Source organism: Cavia porcellus, unplaced genomic scaffold (genome assembly GCF_034190915.1).
Source record: "Cavia porcellus strain 051 isolate PalLab524CR breed Dunkin Hartley unplaced genomic scaffold, mCavPor4.1 scaffold_10, whole genome shotgun sequence".
Classification (NCBI taxonomy): Eukaryota; Metazoa; Chordata; class Mammalia; order Rodentia; family Caviidae; genus Cavia; species Cavia porcellus.
The window spans coordinates 42521536-42541201 of record NW_026947493.1 but is presented as its reverse complement, the minus strand read 5'-3'; the positions used below and the strand labels follow the sequence as shown (position 1 = coordinate 42541201).

The 19666-nt window shown below is 35.8% G+C and overlaps 1 protein-coding gene across 1 annotated transcript in view; it reads right to left on the bottom strand.

Annotated features, from left to right (window-relative positions):
• Dnajc5b (DnaJ heat shock protein family (Hsp40) member C5 beta) overlaps positions 1-19666 on the bottom strand; it is a 128979-nt gene that overhangs the window by 52794 nt on the left and 56519 nt on the right. The window contains exons 2-3 of the mRNA XM_003480074.3: positions 11930-12048; positions 7235-7362 (exon numbers count right to left, since the gene is read on the bottom strand). Coding sequence (XP_003480122.1) covers positions 7235-7353 — 119 coding nt within the window. The 5' untranslated portion in view covers positions 7354-7362; positions 11930-12048. The remainder of the gene's footprint in view (positions 1-7234; positions 7363-11929; positions 12049-19666) is intronic.

Below are 19666 nucleotides of genomic sequence, written 5' to 3'. Positions count from 1 at the left end.
GACTATCTGAACATGGGATGTGAACTGTGAAATCTTGTGGAAAGAATGTACCTGAGGGGAGAAAGAGCCAGGTGTAATTATATTGATCCAAGAGCAAAGCTTTAACCGTCAGAGAGGTTGTAAAAAAAAAAAAAAGATTCTGAGTGTACAACAACATTATCTCTATTCTCTGATTCAGCCCAAGCAAGCCTCTGCATGCTAAAGAAAAAGAGGGCTAAGAGACAAGAAAATGGAAGGAGCTTTTCTCCAAACTTTGACCCTTTCTGGAGTCTCTATCAGGGGGTATCACAAAGAGAGACAGCCAATCCTTCCATTCAGCCACATTCCTTCTTGTCACAGAGCACAGAAGCATTGGCACCTTGCTCAAGTTTCAACATAAATAGCAGGAAAGACTTCTGGGCTTGAAGAAGTAGTCAAGATTCTTAGAGACTAAATTCTTAGAGACTAAAGAAAGAGACTTAGCAGGACATGCCCGCTATGTGTACCATGGGGTGGTACCGAATAACAGCAGAGCAGCTGTGCGTGGGTGAATGACAAGGGAACTGCAGCGGCAGGTGTCTCTCCTTCCTCAGCTTCCTTTACCATCTTCCTGATTGAGAGACTCTGTTGGCTCTGAAAGACTAAATTAGATGGGAAGACAAAACATAGCCATGCCACATTAGGGCAAATGATGAAAGATACAGTCTTAAATATTCTAGGCTAACTCAAATGAGTCTCTTTCAGACTGCATGATAAGGGGGTGGAAAGATGTAAGCACTGAAAAACAGGGGCAAAATATCTGCTAATCTCATGGAAGCATTTCCCAACTAAATGACTTAGCCCAGAAATGAGAAAGTTGGGTTAAATGAGCCTTAGACCTTAAGACCCTTGGAATGATTGTGTTCTGCAATGTCAAAGCCAGTTTCAGTCATTAATGGAGGTCCCAGGTGAGACTCGTCGTGAGTTTCATTCTGTGATATGCCACTTCTGATAGGGACTGAAAATCCAACTTGTACTAGGGAAATGGTTTCTGAACAGTAGCATCAAATGGCAGGGTAATTTTAGACTTACAAGGATAATGGGAATATTTGTTTGATCATGATACCTGGTATTTTCATTGTGCTTTCCACAAAAGGATCCATGTACCTTGAAAAGACGATTTCATTTCTTTTTACAAAATCTCAATGAAGCAAAAACTTCAGTGTCTGATGGACTCACACAATAAAAGTTTTCCTATTTTTATCTTTCCCAGATGTCCTTTGTTGTAGCAGAGGATTCAAGTATACCAGCTACTTAATGAAGTATGATTGAGTTTCAGAAAAATTTTTTAAAAGATGCTTTATATATTTCATAAAAAACATTTTTTATACAGAGGCATAAAAGTGGTGAAGTTGCTATTTATGATAATTCTATAAAGGAATGAACAACTGAAGATTCTGCTATTTCTTTCCTGACTTTGTACCTCTCTTAGAAAACATTTTTCTTTTCCTTTCCACAGAGTTGGACTCCACAGCCTTGCTAGTGTTAGTAGCAGGGGACAATCAGGTGGAGGGATTGTGATCCTCTGTTCCAAAGAACAGAGAGACTTTGATAAACATGACTTAGCAATATTTTTAAAATATTTGCACTAACAAACTGGAATTGGGACATTAAAAACTGGAAAGTGAACAGGGACTAAAACTGATTTCCTTCTCCCATTTCTATCTACCTATCTGAGGCGAAGAACTATCCCTTATTAATGCTCAAATTTGGTTTTAAAAAAGACAACCTTGAAGGCAGAACAGTCTAATAAAACCTATTAACAGGACATTGATTGAATTATGAGGCATGAAAACAATGAGGAAATTTTCCATAAACTGATCATTTCTAATGGACACTAGGAATACAATGTATACAAGCAATAACATCCCATTTGTATAAGACAGAATATATATTTAGATCATTTACATTAAATATGTTGTGGCTTAACTCTACCATTTCTATTTTGTTTTGTTTTTTCATTTTTCTTTTCCCTTGGGTTACTTTGGGTTATTTGAAGATTTTTCTAGAATTTCATTTGATTTGTTTGTGACATCTAGAGTATTATTTTGTATAGTTTTCTTAGTGTTTGCATATGTGCCTGTGTTTGTATGAGAGACAGGGGTAGAGAGAGAGAGCCAGAGAGAGAGAGACAGAGAGACAGACAGAGAGAGAGAAAGCAAGAGTCTATGGATACCAGTTAGTCTTTTCTAATTTGCATATAGTATGAAAATATTACTTTCATTTAGGTCCTTTTATCCTCCCACTTTTAATTTTGTACTAATCATCATACATAATTCAGAAAATTTATGCACAGGAGGAAGTCTTTACCCATATTTTGTCTCCATTATTCTCTCTTCCTGATGATCTAAGATTCTTTAACATTTTCTTTCTTTTGGAGATTTTTTTTTTTTTTGGTACCAGGAACTGAATTCATGACCTAATGCCTGCCAGGCAGGAACCTTACCCTGCTGAGCTAAATCCTCGGCTTTTTAGAGAATTTAAGTCATTCTTTAAGAATAGATCTTCCTTAAGCCGTGGTTTAAGAGTAGATCTGCTAGATAATAATTCTTTCAGATTTATCTGAGAATTAATTTCCCTTTAATTCCTGAAATACAGTTTAGCCAGATACTGAGTTTGCAGCTGACATTTCTTTTCCTTCAGCGCTTGAAAATTATGTCCATCTTCTTCTGGCCTCTGTTGCTTCAGATGAGAACTATACTGTTGGACTGGGGACTTAGCTTAGGGCTGAGCATTTAGCTCAGCAGGCATATGTCCTTGCCTTGCAAGTGCGTGATCAAGAGTTTGATCCCTGGTACCAATAAAAAAAAAAAAAAAAAAAAAAAGGAACTGTACTGTCATTTGAATTATTTTATCCGTATAGGTATTGGTTTGAATTATTTTATCCCTATAGATATTGTATTATTTCTCTCTGGCTGCTTTCAGGCTGTTTTGATTTTAGTTCTTAGAATTTTGATTACATTGTGTTTGACATATATTTCTTTGGGTTTTTCCTAATCTAATTCATCCAGTTTTTGAGTTTAAGTTTATATCTTTTGCAGAATTTCAGGGAATTTCACCTATTAATTTTTGAGTGCTCTTTGTATTTTATATTTTTTCTCAACCTCATCTAGGACCCCAAAGTTACAAGTGTCCCGTAGGTTTCTGAGACTCTACTCATTTTCAGTTTATTTTTTCTTTATTGTCAGACTCAATTAATTCTACTGCTCTATCCTCAACTTTCTTCTGTTCTCTTTCATTTCTGCTGCATTGTTTAGCTCATCCCATTAGTATTAATTTCATTATTTCTCAGTTCTAGGACTCTATTTGTTTTTAAAACAACATTAAGATTTTCTATGTTTTCACTTGCTTCAAGATTTTTTTGGTAATTACTTGAATCTTTTAAAAGATTTGTATCATGTCAGTGTAGGAATCAAATGATAATCTTTCTCATTCAAGTTGTGATTTTATTGGTTCTTTTTATGACAGGTAATTTTATTGTATTAGATATTTCTATTTTGGATTCTATTTAAATCTTGTATTTTAATCGGTAGTCACCACTCTTAGGTTTAGCAAGGTCCTACATTACTTTTATGACTAGGTTACTAGTTTTCTGAGGTGTTATGGTTCTATTTTGGTCTGCATGGTTTCTCTCCTTCCTGTGAGGCACCCACAGTCCTTGCTGAAGGAGCTGAAATGGACTAAAAGTACTTCCTGGGCTTGGTGCCTACTGAGGCAGAATCTCCTTCCGGGGTGGCCACTATTAAGTGAAGTCTCTGGGAGGAAGAGAGTAGCCTCAAGCTCCTGAGAAACAAAAGCAGTTCTTCTGGCCCATTGTTGTTAGGACAGCTTTCACGTAACACCTCTTGCTACTTCTGTGGGCAGGATCCTTGGCCAAACTGAAGGAAGAACGAGCCTATTCACTTGCTGATGGATGGAGGTAGTGAAGTTATAAAAATGAGAATTGCGACTATATTGTTCTTTTGGTCCTGAGGACCCCAATCAATTGACCTTCCCTTTCTAATTTTTAAGTTCTCTTTTTATGGTCTCATGTTATTGCCAAGAATTTTGGTCATGCTTAGCAGGGAGGCACAGGGAGAGATAAGTCTATGCCTTCTTGCCTAGAATGAAGTTCTTTATGTCTACTCATATAAGCATAAAATCTTTTAGATGGTACCTGAAGAGTTAACAGTATTTCTCTGAAGTTACTGGGGGTATAAGAGGTAAGAGAGATTTTTTTGGTATACCTCTTTATATGCTCTAATTTTAGTAAAGTAAATATAAAAATAAAATGTAAAACAGAAAACCTTATAATTCCCAGAAGACAACCAAAGATAACAGAGGTTAAGCAGCTTATGGATTCAACAGTTGGTAATTTTATTAAATTTCAGTGTTTTAATTTCACTATGTTGTCACTGCTGTGATCCAGATCCTTGAATATAGAAGTAATATTCTCAGTGGATTTGAAGCTTGCTCATACATTTTGAATAACTTGCAGAATATAAATGTGCAATTTAGATAGAAGTAGATGCTTTTGGCAGCATACTAGTATCCTAATCAGTTGAAAAATAATGTTTATATGACATTAAAACAAAATTAATAGCAAGACACTGATTACATGAAATGACTTTGTTGTAATTATTAAACTCGCAAACAACTCAGCATAATTGATGACTTAATTAGGACATGACCTGAAATTTTAGGTTAAAAAAATTAATAAAGACAATTAAAATCACATTTGTAAAGTGAAGCAAGTTTTTTAAGAATCACAAGGTAGTGGATATAATTTTTTTCTCCTTGTTTGAGTAGCATTTTTAGAGGTATTAAGCTTACAATGTACTCACTTCCATTCTCATGACAAAGCCCTAACGTAATAGCTCGGCCTAAAGCCTCAAGAAAACAGTGGAATCACCTTCAGACAAAGACAGCCACCAACAGGCACCTGGGCCTCTCCTAGTAGACTTCCTTCTTGATAATTCTAAGGCAAAATGACACAAAAATGTTCTCTTTTCTTAAGTAAAATATAAACTAGAAGATCAATATTAGAACTTACCATTTTTACACAACTCTTTGGATCCAAATGACTGTTTATGCTATTGGCATTTATCCTTCAATACAAGCTCCTGTTTGCTTCTTTTTGTCTTCTTGAAGAAAGGGTTTTACTATTTGGTTCAGGCTGATCTTGAACTGATTTTGTAATCCAGACTGGTCTCAAAATTTCAGTGATCCTCCTGCCTCAGCCTCCAAGTGATGGAGTTACAGGTTTGTGCCACCATGCCTGGCCAATTCAAGCTTTTTGAAAGCATTTCAAGTTTCAGAGTTTCCCACATGGTGAAACTCAGTACAAGGCCAAAGAATTTTCCATTGCATAATAGATAACAATGGATAACAGTAAATATTGTGGGCTAGTGATATGCAAAAATAACTTCATTTTTTAGATTAAAACAAAACTCCAGATGAGCCAAAGATTTAGCATAAAGCCAAAATTATAAATGTATTAGATAGAAATTAACATTTTATGAATTATAATTGGGAGATATGTTTTAACTGTGACAGGCAAAGCAGGAGTTATAAAGGAAATGACTAACAAATTTGTCTGTTAAAATTTTTAATTTATATACATTTAAAAACTGATAAATTAAAAAAACTCAAAATGAAATCAAGAAGTAACATTAAAATTATATTTTGATTTAACTTTTTCCTATTAGGGCATAGCTTTGTTCTTTAATAAGCAAGTAATTGGAAATAGGCATCATGATTTATGCATAAGAATATTAAGTATAGGAAAAAACTAAAAGAACTTGTATGCTAAATGGTGGCTTATAAAATAATGAAATAAATTAGACAAAAACCAAAGGCTGCAAACATTAAAAATTATATTACGATCAAAATATTTTCATTATCAGATTTATTAAAAATATATTTGGAGAACATAGGTGAATTCAGTTTAAATTTCAAATATCTTCTCTAAAAAAGATGAAGGAGATAAAATATCAGAAGCAATTATTTCTAGGGTAGAATTATGAATAAATGTTGCTGTTTTCATAATTTGTAAGTTTTGTCCAATAAATTATAAATATATTCTTAGAAAATTAAACTTTTTTTTAATGTAGCTTACTTAGTATTAAATTAGATATGAAATGTAGCTTACTTAGTTTTAAATCAGAAAATATCAAACTTAAGGACTTAAATAGTATAGTTTACAAGATAGTAATAATGATAAATCTTCTTTATCAAGGACAGAATGAAGGGGAGGAAATATCCCTCTACCATATTTAGAAATGTATCACATAGGTTAAATTACAGCTATTGATGGTACTTGATTATCTCTCTGTGTCTCTCTCTCTTCCTTCCTGTTTTCTCTCTCCCTCCCGCTCCCTTCTTCCCTCCCCCCCCCCGTTTTTTTTTCCCTCTGTTTAACCTAGAACACTGGCTATCCTTTCCTAAGATTTGGTATAATTATAGATAACTACATTAGGTGAAATATTGTAGGCTGTCAGACAGGGTTGGGCTTACATTACAATTATGGCTAGAGATGCATCTGTTGGAAGACAAGCCTCAAAATACAGACAGAATGACCAGGCCTACATACCTTCCAGAGAGATTAACAACAAATTAACATTAATAGCAGTTGCCCCAGGGGGTGGCTAGTCTGGTTAGTCTCCTCCTGAAAAGGTCCTTGTTCTGTCTGTGTATTCTTGCTCCCTGACTTGCTTGCTATTGGATCAATATTACTTAAACAACTAAACATGTCACCATGTTGGTTGATCAGAGTTTTGTCCCACCTCATGACTTTGTATCTACTCATGATTTTGCTCTATAAAACTTGCTCTGTATGTGCAAGAAACACATGTGCCAGCATGTGGCAACCCACTTAGAACCCCACCTATCTCTGAGGAGGTATTTCTACTACTCAGTAAATTTTCTTACTCTTAACTTCTATTGTTCTTCAGAATTCATTCTTTGATTTTGGGAAATGTGAACTCAGCATATCTGATATCTGGCAGGTTGGGAGATACATTTATTTCCTCTCCATCAGTATCACCAGATAATTCTTTTATAAAATCATTACTGTTTACTCTGAATTGCTTATGTTGCAGAGCAAGGAACATGGGGACCAAAATAAGTTGACTTGATCTTAGCAAGAAGCTTATGTCTTTAACTAGAGCTACTTGCCATTCACAAAATAACCACCTCTAGTAGCATAGGAAATATCACTAGTGAAGCTCATCAGTACCTGTAGGTTTTCTTAATCTCTTCATTTGATGCTCCCTTATGAAGACCAAGAATTTCATATAGAGTTTCTCCAGTCGTTGACATAGATCGCTGTCTTTCTTTAGGTAGATTACGTGCCATTTTCTCAAGCTGAAAAACCAAGGGGAAAAATAGTCATAAAAGTTATGCACTCTAAATTCCTCTCTCTAAAGGGGCAAGATGGTTCATTTTTAAACTTTCGTAAAATGACGATATGAAGTATATTTGTGCGCTGCTGCAAAATGAAGGGAGAAAACTGTTAAGAGAGCCAAAACTTCCAATTGGGGTCAAATGAGACTGACAGACACACCCAAATGAAATACGGCTTCATCCACAAACTGAAGACAATGCTACTTAAACACATGGCTGATTCAGAAGTGTTAAGAATTGATCCTTAAAACTTAGGCAAATTTAAGTTTTTCATTTTACTTTGGGTCAAATTTGTGTAACTTCTTTTTGTATATTTTCCAAATTTATCCAGCAATTTTATTCCACCTCTATTGAGCTGGCCAGTGAGGACGAGTTAAAATAACCCCCCCCCCTACCTTTTTTTTTTTTAAGTATCAATAGAACATTCCTGATCTCTTCTGGGACTTAGGTTAGAGCTTCTCTGCAGGTATCAAGTCCCAGAACTGCCTACCTCTAGAGCCTACCTTACTCCTGCAGTCTATTCAGAAAAGGTTAGGTGATTGGCCTGTTTGCCTGCTGTGTATGGCTTTTGAACCCTCAAAGACAAAAGCACACTTTGGGGGCATCCTTTATCTACAATTTAGTATTAGTATCTTCACCTAAGCGTAGGAATAATACCGCTCTACCCTAAGACTATCTTAGAGTTTTAGAAATAAGGCATGTAATATATGCAGGACATAGCAAGCTCAAAGAAAAAAGGCAACTATTTTTATACCAGACAGCATAGGGTGCCATTCAGAGAGTGTACTGTAGTCAAGAAGACTACAGATGTCAAAAGACATAAACTTTCAGTTGGATAGGAAGAGTTCTTGTAAAGCATGGTGGCTATAGTTAATCATCATGCATTTTAGTCCTTATAAGTCCTAAGAAAGTAGATTTTAGCTGTTGTCACCATAAAAAGGTTAATATGTGTGATAATGGATGTGCTAAGCTCAATTTAGCCATTCTATAATGTATCTATATCAAAATATACTGCATATTATAAATATATACAATTTGTCAATTTAAATAATTAAATTCCATCAACATGATAATTCAGAGTCCTTGAAATTAGATGTTATCTAGGCATTTTAACAAGTACCTTTTGAGTCATTTTGACCAGAAGTAATTATAGTAGATAATTTTCCTACTAGCTAGCTAGTTCTCCTTTATCTGAGTACATAGGTCTTCATGGCAACATAGGCCTTTTTTTTCAGTACTAGAAATCAAACCCAAGACTCATACTGAGGTACATTCCCAGCCCTTCTGAAATTTTATTTTGAGTGCTTAGACCTGGACATGCATAGGAAAACAAATTCAGAGGCAAATGTGGCTGAGCCACTTAAGCACTATTGAGAAGAAAAAGAGTCTAAAGATTTGTCCACTGGGTAAACATCTCTATGCAAGAGAAACTTATCTGGCAATTTCATCTTGATGTTCTTAAGCATTTGATCCATGGGAATCCATGTTTATCAAGCCACTGTGTAATTTTGACTTAACTTGTATGTAGCTGTCCACTGAGGAAAAGAATAGACTGATTCTCTGCTCTCGCACTGGCCCAATGACAATAACATCTCTCGGTGAGTGAGTCAACTGGCAGTCAGATGATTTGCTGCTTCCTGAGCTCTGCCCACAAGGAGGGCATAAAGCCATAGATTGATGGAAATGATCTGATCCCCAGGATAACTGTTTCCCTTCATAAAAAATACAAATGGAGTATACAAACACAAAATATATAAACTAAACATGGCGTAAGACATCTGGCCTTCAGCAATGCCTGCTCTGAGTGCTGCCCAAATCAGCTGCTCAAGCCTATCACGCTAGGGACCAAACATTCTTTTCCTGTTTTAATCATGATAAATTTATAATATGATGATTAATGCCACCTTATGAAGGATCTTAGAAAACTACTATCTGGTAACCTACCAGGGGTAAAAGCACATTGCTGTCTCATTTTACAGATGAGGAAACTGACTCTAATGCAAGTAAACTAACTTTCTCAGGTTGACACAGATGAGCCTAAAATTCAGATATATTAAATTCTAGTCTATGTTTTTGCAGTGTGCCACACTGTGAAATATTTGATATTTGTAGATGTCTTACAATTAACAAATCACTTTCACATGTGTTACTGCATTTATTCCTCTCAAGAACCCTGAAGAGTGGTAACACTCAACCAGTGCAACCCAGCCCTAAAACTGACCCCCAAATCAAGAGATGGAGGGTACAATGGGATCTAAGGGCTGTGGGGTGACTTGCCTAAAGGCAGCCACTAGTTCTGCACACAGACTAAAGGGAATTTCCAAAGGGGAATTAGGAAACAGCTTATATAAGAACTTAGGAACTTCTGTTGTGAGCCCAGTCTGCGAGCCAGATAAAAACAAACATTCCTGGCTACTGAGTCAAAAACACCTGAGGCATCTCTGGATGGCCCTGGCTATACTGAGTTCTGGAAACCACATCATCCATAGTTCTGCACCCTTTTAATCTTTGTTAAACTTGCTCCTGCCACCTGTGAAAAAATTAAAACAAAACAAAACTCTCTTCCCTCTCCATTCCAAAGCTCTGGGCTCTTTCTTTTTTTCTGCTGACTAGGTTGGTGATGGGAATGGGATGCATTAGACTTATTAGGCATCATTTGTACTAGGTATACCAATACCTATGAGTAAAGCATCCTCAACATTAACATTTACACAGATGACACTGAGGTTCCTAGTGGTTAGGGTGCTAGTACCAGGTCCAGTATCCTTTCTTCTTTTGACTGTGGCACCCTAGCGAGCCTAACAAAGGCCTTAGTACATTTTTTTTCTAAAGTTGCCTCCTTCAAATTTATCCCAGGTGCAGAATAAGGGATATGGGCTTAATGGGAGGCTACATTAAGCCCTTCCAGAGAATAATTCTGGAAGCAGTCTGGGATTGATGTGTCCCTGCTTTAGGACCCTGCTTTTGTATACTACCCTTTCTGATGGAAAAAAAAAGGCAGATTCCACTTCTCAGTTTCAGACATAGACACTCATACTCACAAATACTTAGTCACAAGTTTTTCCTTAGATTTGTTCTTTTCCAAGTTAGTACTTCATTTAGAAATATAACAACATTATTATATTTTATTTGTGTTAAGTGAAATCCTGTAACCAACTAATACTTTTATGTGCATTATTACCCACAATAAGTGGCATGAGAACTTCAGTGTTTATTGTCATTTATCCTATTCTCCTTTAAAAAGAAGATGCTTTTTTAAAAATTTGCATTATATTGGAACATAAGAAATTTGTCAATGTAGTTGCTAGTTAACAGATTCTATAGACTTAAACATAAACAAAAAGACTAAAATTGTTTGTGGGTCAAGCCACAATACACTTTTATCTCCTTGATGAGCTAGAAACCAGACTCTCTCTATATTATTTATTTAGATGACATTTAGTGTCAGAAACCATAGAATAATATGTTGAAACTCAGTGTACAAAATTGTATTAGTCCCTGAGATATACTGACTGCAGAGCAGTATTTAAGATATGCTATAAAAATTCTTCCTAAACAACTTTAAATAAAAATGAATCCATAACCTTATTTAAGACTTTATGTAAAGTACAATTATAGTAATATGAATTTTTTTTAGTTGTTCCAATTCTAATATTCCTATGTGAAAGTTAATTCTTCATTAGTCATAGGCTCTCATCTATAAGCTATTCAATGGGCTGTTTCCATGTAAAGTCATTAAATAATTTACTTTTGATCACACAATAGTCTTCTGAGTTTCAATTACATTACAGCTGCATTATCATGTCATTAATATTACAATTTCTTAAAGCATTGACCACTGACAGTCACTACTAAGTCATATGCTGTTCACCTATTTCTGGGTAAAAGTTATTGAAAGAATGTACAACATCCTGATGATAACAAGCATTAAGTCAAAATAAATAATTTTAAAATTCTAATTCCAGAAGTCCTAAGAATGGTGTTCTAAATTTTTCATGTTGAGATCAAATTTTCCTTTAAAAGTGAAGGAAGCTCCAACTGTATCTACTATGTGAATTTTGAAAAGTGGGAAAAAAAATCAAACTTAGCAGGATCCCTTCATTACTGAGAAAATGGAGGTAGAAGAGAATAATAACTCCTTAAACACATCAAACACAGTTTAATGGCTGTCACTGGGGAAACCAACATACTGTACTATTTTGCCATTATTTCTCTGATTCCTTCATGAAAAAAATCTACTTAGTAGAGCAAAAACTACACCTATATCCAAAATATCAACCATGTATTTAAAAGTAACCATTCTTAGTATGATTACTTATTTGCTTATAATGGCCTCTTAATTGCATTAGTGTTTGCATAATCAGCAACTGAAGATGGAGCCAGTCAGAAATGTTACAGATGACTACAGTACCTGTTTCTGGACTTCGATTCTGTTCTCAAACAGGAGCAGTTTGCTGTTTTCAACTGTCCTGGAACTAGATGAGAAAAGAAAGATAAAAACGACACAATGAAAGGAGCTCTTCCATACCTGTTCCACTCTTTCAAAGCAAAAGGCTGTTCCTTCCCATCATTCCCAGGCAGGGGTAAGCAGGTTAATGGAGTCAGGTTACTTTTCATTTGTCACTCTATCACCAACTGGTTATCCCTCTGGAAAACATAACAAAGAGAGAATAAAACATGCATGACTGTGCAGTTGCTATTACAAGGCACCCAGTGATACCAGAATAAGCGCCACATCCACTTTTCATCCTTCGTCAGTTGGTGCTTGGCTCAACCAACATTGCTGTGGAGCTTCTCCCAGTGTTTCCAGCAGGATTTTCTATGAAGAAAACATGATAGTTTTTTAGCTTGCAGAGTGTGTTCTTTTTGATTGTCTTTTTGATTCGAGGCCAATAATATTTAGTTGATTGGAAACTGCTGGAAAGACCATGCAGCATTAATAAAGGGGAAAATTTAATTGCTCGCCACTCCTTACATCTACACATTTTCCCTAATATGGGCTAAGAGGCACTGAGTCACGAGTTAACCTCTTGTTAAAACAATGCCAAAGTTGTTTTATAAAAAGTCAGGAAAGGGACTACTTTGTAAGATATCAAGTTCTTATTGATTGAAAAAACCTTAAATGAGTGCTAATTTAGCGCCTGAATGTTGCTCTTTAAGTTGAAGGTGGCATTTGTGTGTCACTTACACACAGGTAGCAAAGCCCAAGACTATTTTTTTGTGTGAACATTTTAGAATATTTTCACCTCTAGAGGGCGTTGGTTTTTTAGTTGCCTAGGAATAAACAGCTGTTTTTCATAGATCCTGATTTCTGGCTGAAATTTGGGAAGCAGCTAATCATAATGAAGAAAATTATATAGGAAGAGGAAAGGAAGAGGAGGAGGGAGAGGAAGAGGCACAGGGAAAGGAAGAAAGAGAGGGAAAAAATAACATCAGGCTATAGTGGTTCAGACTCAAAAGCTGAGGCAGGAGGATTTCAAGTTTTAGGTCAGTCTGGGCAATTTAGTGAAATTCTGTCTCCAAAATAAAGGGGGATATAGCTCAATGGTATATAGCTCAATGGCACAGGACTTATGTATCATATGCCAGACCCTGGGTTCCATCCCTTGTGCTACCAAAACAAAGTAACAAACAAAAACTAAAGAGAATTAAATCCTCCAGTTCTAGTAGTCCTTCAGTTTAAGGTCAGTGTTCTTTAACACCATGAAAAGAACTTTTGTATTAATAAGCTGAGACTATAGTAGTGGCTTTAAAAAAGTACAGGTTGTGTTTTAAAGTCAGTTTAATAAGAAATAATTTTAGAAGCACCGCCATGCCAATGGGAAAGAGCCCCAGCCAGCAGAAAAATTATGGCTTCCTGTGAACCAGCCAATGCATGGGCTGAAAAATCAGTAGAATCCCCCACCCCTGAACTGATTTGAAGGACTCAGTGTGACATGATAGCAATTGAGGGAAACAGAGTAGCTCTATGCATATATTGTTTGATCGAGTCTGCGGGCCTGGGTTTGGAAATAAGGGCATCTACCTGGAGGATGCAGAGTGCATTGTGTCAACCGGGGGATTACCTCCTGTCTTGTTTTTGAAATCGAATGTTTTGTTCTATTTTACTGTTTTGGTTTTACTTCTGTGTCTGGTAACCTGAGCAACTATTTTCGTGATAACAATGTGCAGTACTATTCTCATTGTTTTGTTTTGTTCTGATTTATTGTTTTATTTTATTCAATGTTATGTTTTGACTGGTTTTATTCTATTTTGTTTTGTTTGATTTCGCTATGTCTGACAGTATGGACAACTATTGTGAAGATAGCAAGATATATTATGATATCTATTGTTGATTTCCTATTGTCCTGTTTTGAAATTCTGTACCACTTTCACTGCTGTGTTTTGATTGACTTAATTGTTTTGTTGGGTTTTGTTCTCTTTAAAATAAAAAAATTTAAAAAGAAATAATTTTAGTAAAATCCATTATTTTTTGTGCAATTACTCTCATCACTAATTTTTTAGTGTATTGTATAAGCCATTAGCTTTTTAAAAATTAAGTGCTGTGTAAGGAAGCTATCACTGCAGCTCACCACAGCTGCCTTTCCTCTGCTCTGATGGGAGCAGCCTTGTGGTGGAACATGGGAGAAGAAGGTAAGAACAGAGATTTGCTTAGAAGAAGAATAAGGACCTAAGCTGATTTCTGGACCAGCTATTTGGAAGTCCTCTGGACTTCCAGGAATATGGCAAAGTGGTGAAGAAAGGTCCTCTATGGGATTTGGTGTTGAGACACTGGAATATAGCAATGTGAGGAAAAGGAGAGGGAAGTTGGTCCCTGGGACCCAGCAAGGATCTAAAGCAAGAATTGAAGCCTATAGGGAGAGCGAACACAGACTTTAATGAAAACAAAGGAGGTGGCAAGTGGCATTTTCTCTTGGAGCCCTGAATCATTGCATGGGAGGAGTGGCTTGAACCTACAGAGGCACAATGGCTACTGGTGACCCTGGAGGCATCTGTGGAGCAATGCAGCAGTATATGGAGTAGCGGACATCAAAGACTACGGTGACTGATGAGTTACTCAGGTTCAGACATCCAGGAGAGGATGGTTTGCTGGTAGCCATCTTGGAGAGGGGCCAGCTGAGCTCAGAACTCAAAGCAGCTTCAGGGTGACTCCATCCAGCAGCTCTCAGTGTCAAGGTAAGCTGGAACCAAATTCAAGATAGCAGGAAATCAAGGAGCTGAGTTCAAGCTGAAATAAGGCACAGAGAGCACAGTGGGCTGAACAAGTCAGTTTTCAGCATCACAGCCATAAACCAGCCTGAAATTCAGTGGTAAGGGCAGAAGTAACCAAGCAGATGAATGAAACTCTAAAGAAAATTAAATCAGAAATAATTTTTCAGGTAACTACAGAGATGGTGACCACAATGAAAGACATTGTGACTGTAGAACAGATACAGATTTTTAAAAAGTTGAGAAGTTTAGGAAAATTATGGAAATCATGAAAACCCAATGGGGGAAAGAAAAAGAATCCATGAGACAGATTCAAATAGATATTCAGGAGATTTAAAATTCCATTGAAAGTATACCCAACAGAATGACCCAAAGTGAGGACAGAATGTCAGATAGAGGAGACAGGATTGTGGCTAATGAATATGAAATGAAAGATTTCTTGAAACAGTAAGAAACTATGAAAAATCAATCCAACAGCTGCTTGATGGTACAAAGGAAAATACCATAGGATTGATCAGAGTCAATGAAAAGAACAGGAGATGGGGCAAATGACGTAAAATACCTGTTCACAGAAATAATGGTAGATTTTCCAAGCAGGGAAAAATAACCTAACAATGAGCCATGATCAAAAAAACTCACAGCAAGGTATATAATAGTCTAGATTCCAGCAATTCAATAGAAGAACAGAATATTAAAAGTTATTAGAAAAAAGAACTTAAAAACTTTTTGTACAGCAAAAGAAACTGCCAATAGAGTAAAGAGAAAAATCCAGTGCAGGAAAAAATTTTTGCTAGATGTTCTTCAGACAAAGGACTAGTATCTAGAATATGTAAAGAACTAAAATCAGATCTGCTCCCCCAAATTTAAAGACCCAGTCTAAAAATGAGATGAAGCACAAACAGCAAAAAAAAAAAAAATACATAATATGTTCAGTATCACCAGTCATTTGAGAGATGCAAATTTAACAACACTAAGACTCCCTTTCATCCCAGAAAGAATAGCTATTATCAAGAAATCAACCAGTAACAAATGTTGGTGGAGCTGTGCAAAAAGAGGAAAACTTCTGCACTTTTGGTGGGAGTGTAGACTGGTGCAACCAGTGTGGAAAACAGTGAGTAGATTCCTCATAAAACTAGGACGAGAGGTTCTAGTTGACCCAGGTATTCACCTCCATGGTATCTTCCTGAAAAAAATAAAAGCATCATACTACAGTGATATATGCACACCCATGTTTGTAAAAGCACAGTTTGTAATAACTAAATACTGAAAACATACCAAATGTCCATCAGCTGGTGAATGGATAAACAAGATGTGTTTTTCATACACTGGAGTACTATTCTGCCATAAAGGACAATCTTGAAACATTTCTAGATAAATGGGTGCCTCTTGAAATTAAATAAATCACACACACTTTTTTTTTGGGTACCAGGGATTGAACTCATGACCTTGAACTTACCAGGCAGGCACTTACACTACTGAGCTAAATCCCCAGTCCCTTGTCAGACACACATACTTAAATACCACATTGTTTCTCTTGTCTGAGAAGCCATAAGTGTAAATAAGGACCAAAATGTATAATAGATTATTGAGAAATGGGAAGAGAATGTTCAAATGAGAAAGGGAACATGGGATGGGGGAGGAGAAAAGGAAAGAAAGAACAAGGAAAAAAAGAAAAAAATAGAGATAAAACTTTTGTAAATAAGTAGGGAAAGTTAAATTGAAAGGAGGGAAGATGAATGGGAAAAAAGGGAAGCAAGATATGTTATGCACAGGGACAAATTCCTTATGATGAATGTTATCATTATCCATATCTAAAATGTACCAATAAAATTTTTTAAAAAGGGGAAAAATAAGTATTGTAAAACTGTTGATTGGAGTGGAACTCCAGCTTTATTTTAAAGAGAAATCACAGTTTCTGATTCACTTATTCCTTCAACCATCAGTTATCTACCGAACCTAGGCACTGGACTGAGCACTGGAAATGAATAAACAAAAGCAAACACAGAGCCTGGGTTTGTAGGTCCTAAAGTCACAGCCTTCCAAAAGAGCGTAATCTAATAGTCACTCATGGAAGCATGAACACAAGACTAGGAGAGACACTGTATGTAAGACTACATAAATCAATGAACAGAGGAAGGTCAGACAAATGTTTCCTGAAAAAAAAACAAGCAGAGATTTGAAGCTTGATGAAACAAGTTTGATGAAGGAGATCCTGGTAGGAACAAATGTTGCCCAGGCAGGTAGAAGAGAATGTTAAATGTACCAAAGTACTTAAATTGGAGAAATAAAAGGGGCATTCTGACATGTGCTTTTATATATAGAATGTTACCTTTTTATTTTTGGCTTCTGATACATTATCAAACAATATAACCAGAGATCAACAGAATCATATTTCATTTAGCCTGGTGAGACTTTCTAGAGAGGTGAATCTTAAAGGATGTTAGTAAAAGAAAGAACGTAACTCCTTGATGTAAAATGCACTAAATGTAAATCATTGTGAATGAATCTTTTTCATTTTGAAAAGAATTTAGAAGGTCCTCTGAGGTAGAAAAGCTGTAGTAAGAACCATGTTGGTGGTAGAAGGGAGTTGTTATGTGCTAACCTTCCTGGTATGTTCTATTGATTAAGTCTTTAACATTCTCCTAGGGACTTACAAAGACATTTTAAATACTTCTCTCCATTGCCACACAAAGTTAGGGTTATTATAAGAAATGGATAATACATCAGCACAGAATATGCAATGATACCAGATTATTTGAATATTGAACTAAAACAATCTAAGATATGATCATAGGGTCCATAGCCTTTCATTTAAATTTAACATCTTGGAAACCTCAAACAGCATTCATTTTGAATGTGGAATGTGCAATGTCACATAGTTCCAACAAATAAATCCTGATCTAAAGACTGCCTGATATGGTCAATAATAACATTTTGACTACCTTTATAACACCTACATCATGTGATTATTACTACAGTATATGGAACTAATACCATCAGTTTATGAATTTCAAAGGGATTATTTGGTCAAGATGAATTTAGGAAAAATGCAGATGATTACTTTAATTGTACAAAATGAAGAGCAAGTTGGCTAACACTCCAGCAGTATCTCATATGTAAATGCTGAACAATTTTGCCAACTTCTCCATAAATTAAAGTCTCGGGAGCAAATTGGTCAATTCCTGTTATTATATTTTATAATTTTTGAAAATTAAAAATATTTCTTTTAAAGAGAAGTTATAAAGAGAATAAAATATTAAAGTGCCAAAATCCATAAATAGATAAGAAACAGAACCATAAGAGACTACAGGGGAAAGAATTACATTAGAACTCTCCTGGAATCACTTAGAAAATTTTTGAGAATTTTGATGCCTTAGACCTACACAGATTATCCCAAAGCAAACTCTTGCAATGTGGAGCTAGGCTTTGGCAGTTTTAAAGTCTCCTCAAAGCTGCTCAGGTTAAGAGCTGTTTTTTACCCTACAACAGAGAACTGACACAAAGGGCTCTTCAGTTAAGTAATGTGTAAAATGCCTTCCACTAGGCATATCTCTGGAGGAATTTTCCATTGTGTAGGACTCCTAAAAACAACATTTATAGAAGATAATAGCAACTGCATGGTTAGTCACAAAATGAAATTTGGTTTCACATAGTTAAGTATAAAAGGAGTTTCCAAACATAACACTTATATTTTTTAGACTATCAGCAAGTCATGCCCACTTATGCTTGTGTCTCCTTTGCAAAACTGATAAAGTACAGACACTTTCAATATCCCAGATTATTTACTTAATGTTTGCTACAATCTGCTAAGAATTATGCTAGGAAGTTTGATATACCCAGGTGATTTTCTAGGGTTATTTTGAGCACTTGTTATGAAATTATTCTCTCCTTGCCTCCCCAAATCAGAACTATGTACACAAGAAGTGCTTTACAACTTTCAGTGTGCAATCTTGGCAAATCTTATTCATATTTTATAATTTATCACTGGGTTGGTGAGTTATACAACATAAAAATTGGTCTCCTATCATGTAGGTCAAAACACTATGTCAGTTGTGGTGGGATTTTGAGGTGGGTGGTGATAATCAAGGCAAAAGTGATCATCGTGATTGTAGTAACAGTGACGATGATAGTAACTAGTGTGTTAGTCAGATTATTTCATTTAAGGGCCACAAAAATATTAGGTGGTAAAATGATGCAATATCTTTTTCTTTAAACTCTTGTTAGTCTCAAAATGGTGTCACAGTTTTAATGATTTCATATTATCATTGAGAAATAATATCTTTGCCTAAACTTTAGTCAGACTTTGTCCTCTAGGATTTGAACTTTGTGACCCTCCGCCCTGCAGCAACCTTTCAAAGGAAGGAAGACTTATGCTGTCAGTTTACAGAGAATCATCAATCTTCAATAAACCTCAGTATCGCATCAAATGTTTAAAATTTTATTTTTATTTATATTTTATTGGTACCAGGGATTGAACTCACAACCTCATGCTTGCCAGACACGTACTTAAACCATTGAGCTAAATCCCTAGCCCCTCACATCAAATTTTTCATCCTTAATCCTAGATATTCAGTAGCTCTGTCCTATGATGGCAAGAACTCTATAAGGTCTTTTTTAACCAGAGTTCTCCCTAACATAGATGCTTCCTTTTAGCAATTTTGCATCTTCTGACCTCACTCTTTTCCTGGGCTCACACTGTATTTAGAATGGAGCCCAGTTCTACAAAGGGCTGTCTCTTCCTCTGTGATTCCTGAATAAAACCTGTTTGCATTACTTAAACAAAAGAAAGTGTAAAATTCTTTCATTTTCATTTAATAAAAGAGAAATATAAGATGTGAGAGGTTAAATGAATTGTCCACGGTCACCAGCCAATAAAGAATGGACTCAGGTTTTGAAACCAGGATGGCTGATTATGAGAATCCAGTTTACAGGCTCTTTGGGCAGATGCAAAACTAGACCACTGCCACAGCAGCATCTAAAGTTGGATAGCAAAACTACTGCTTTACAACTCATCAGTGTAGAACAATGTGGAACTATTATAGAACAATGTGGAAAG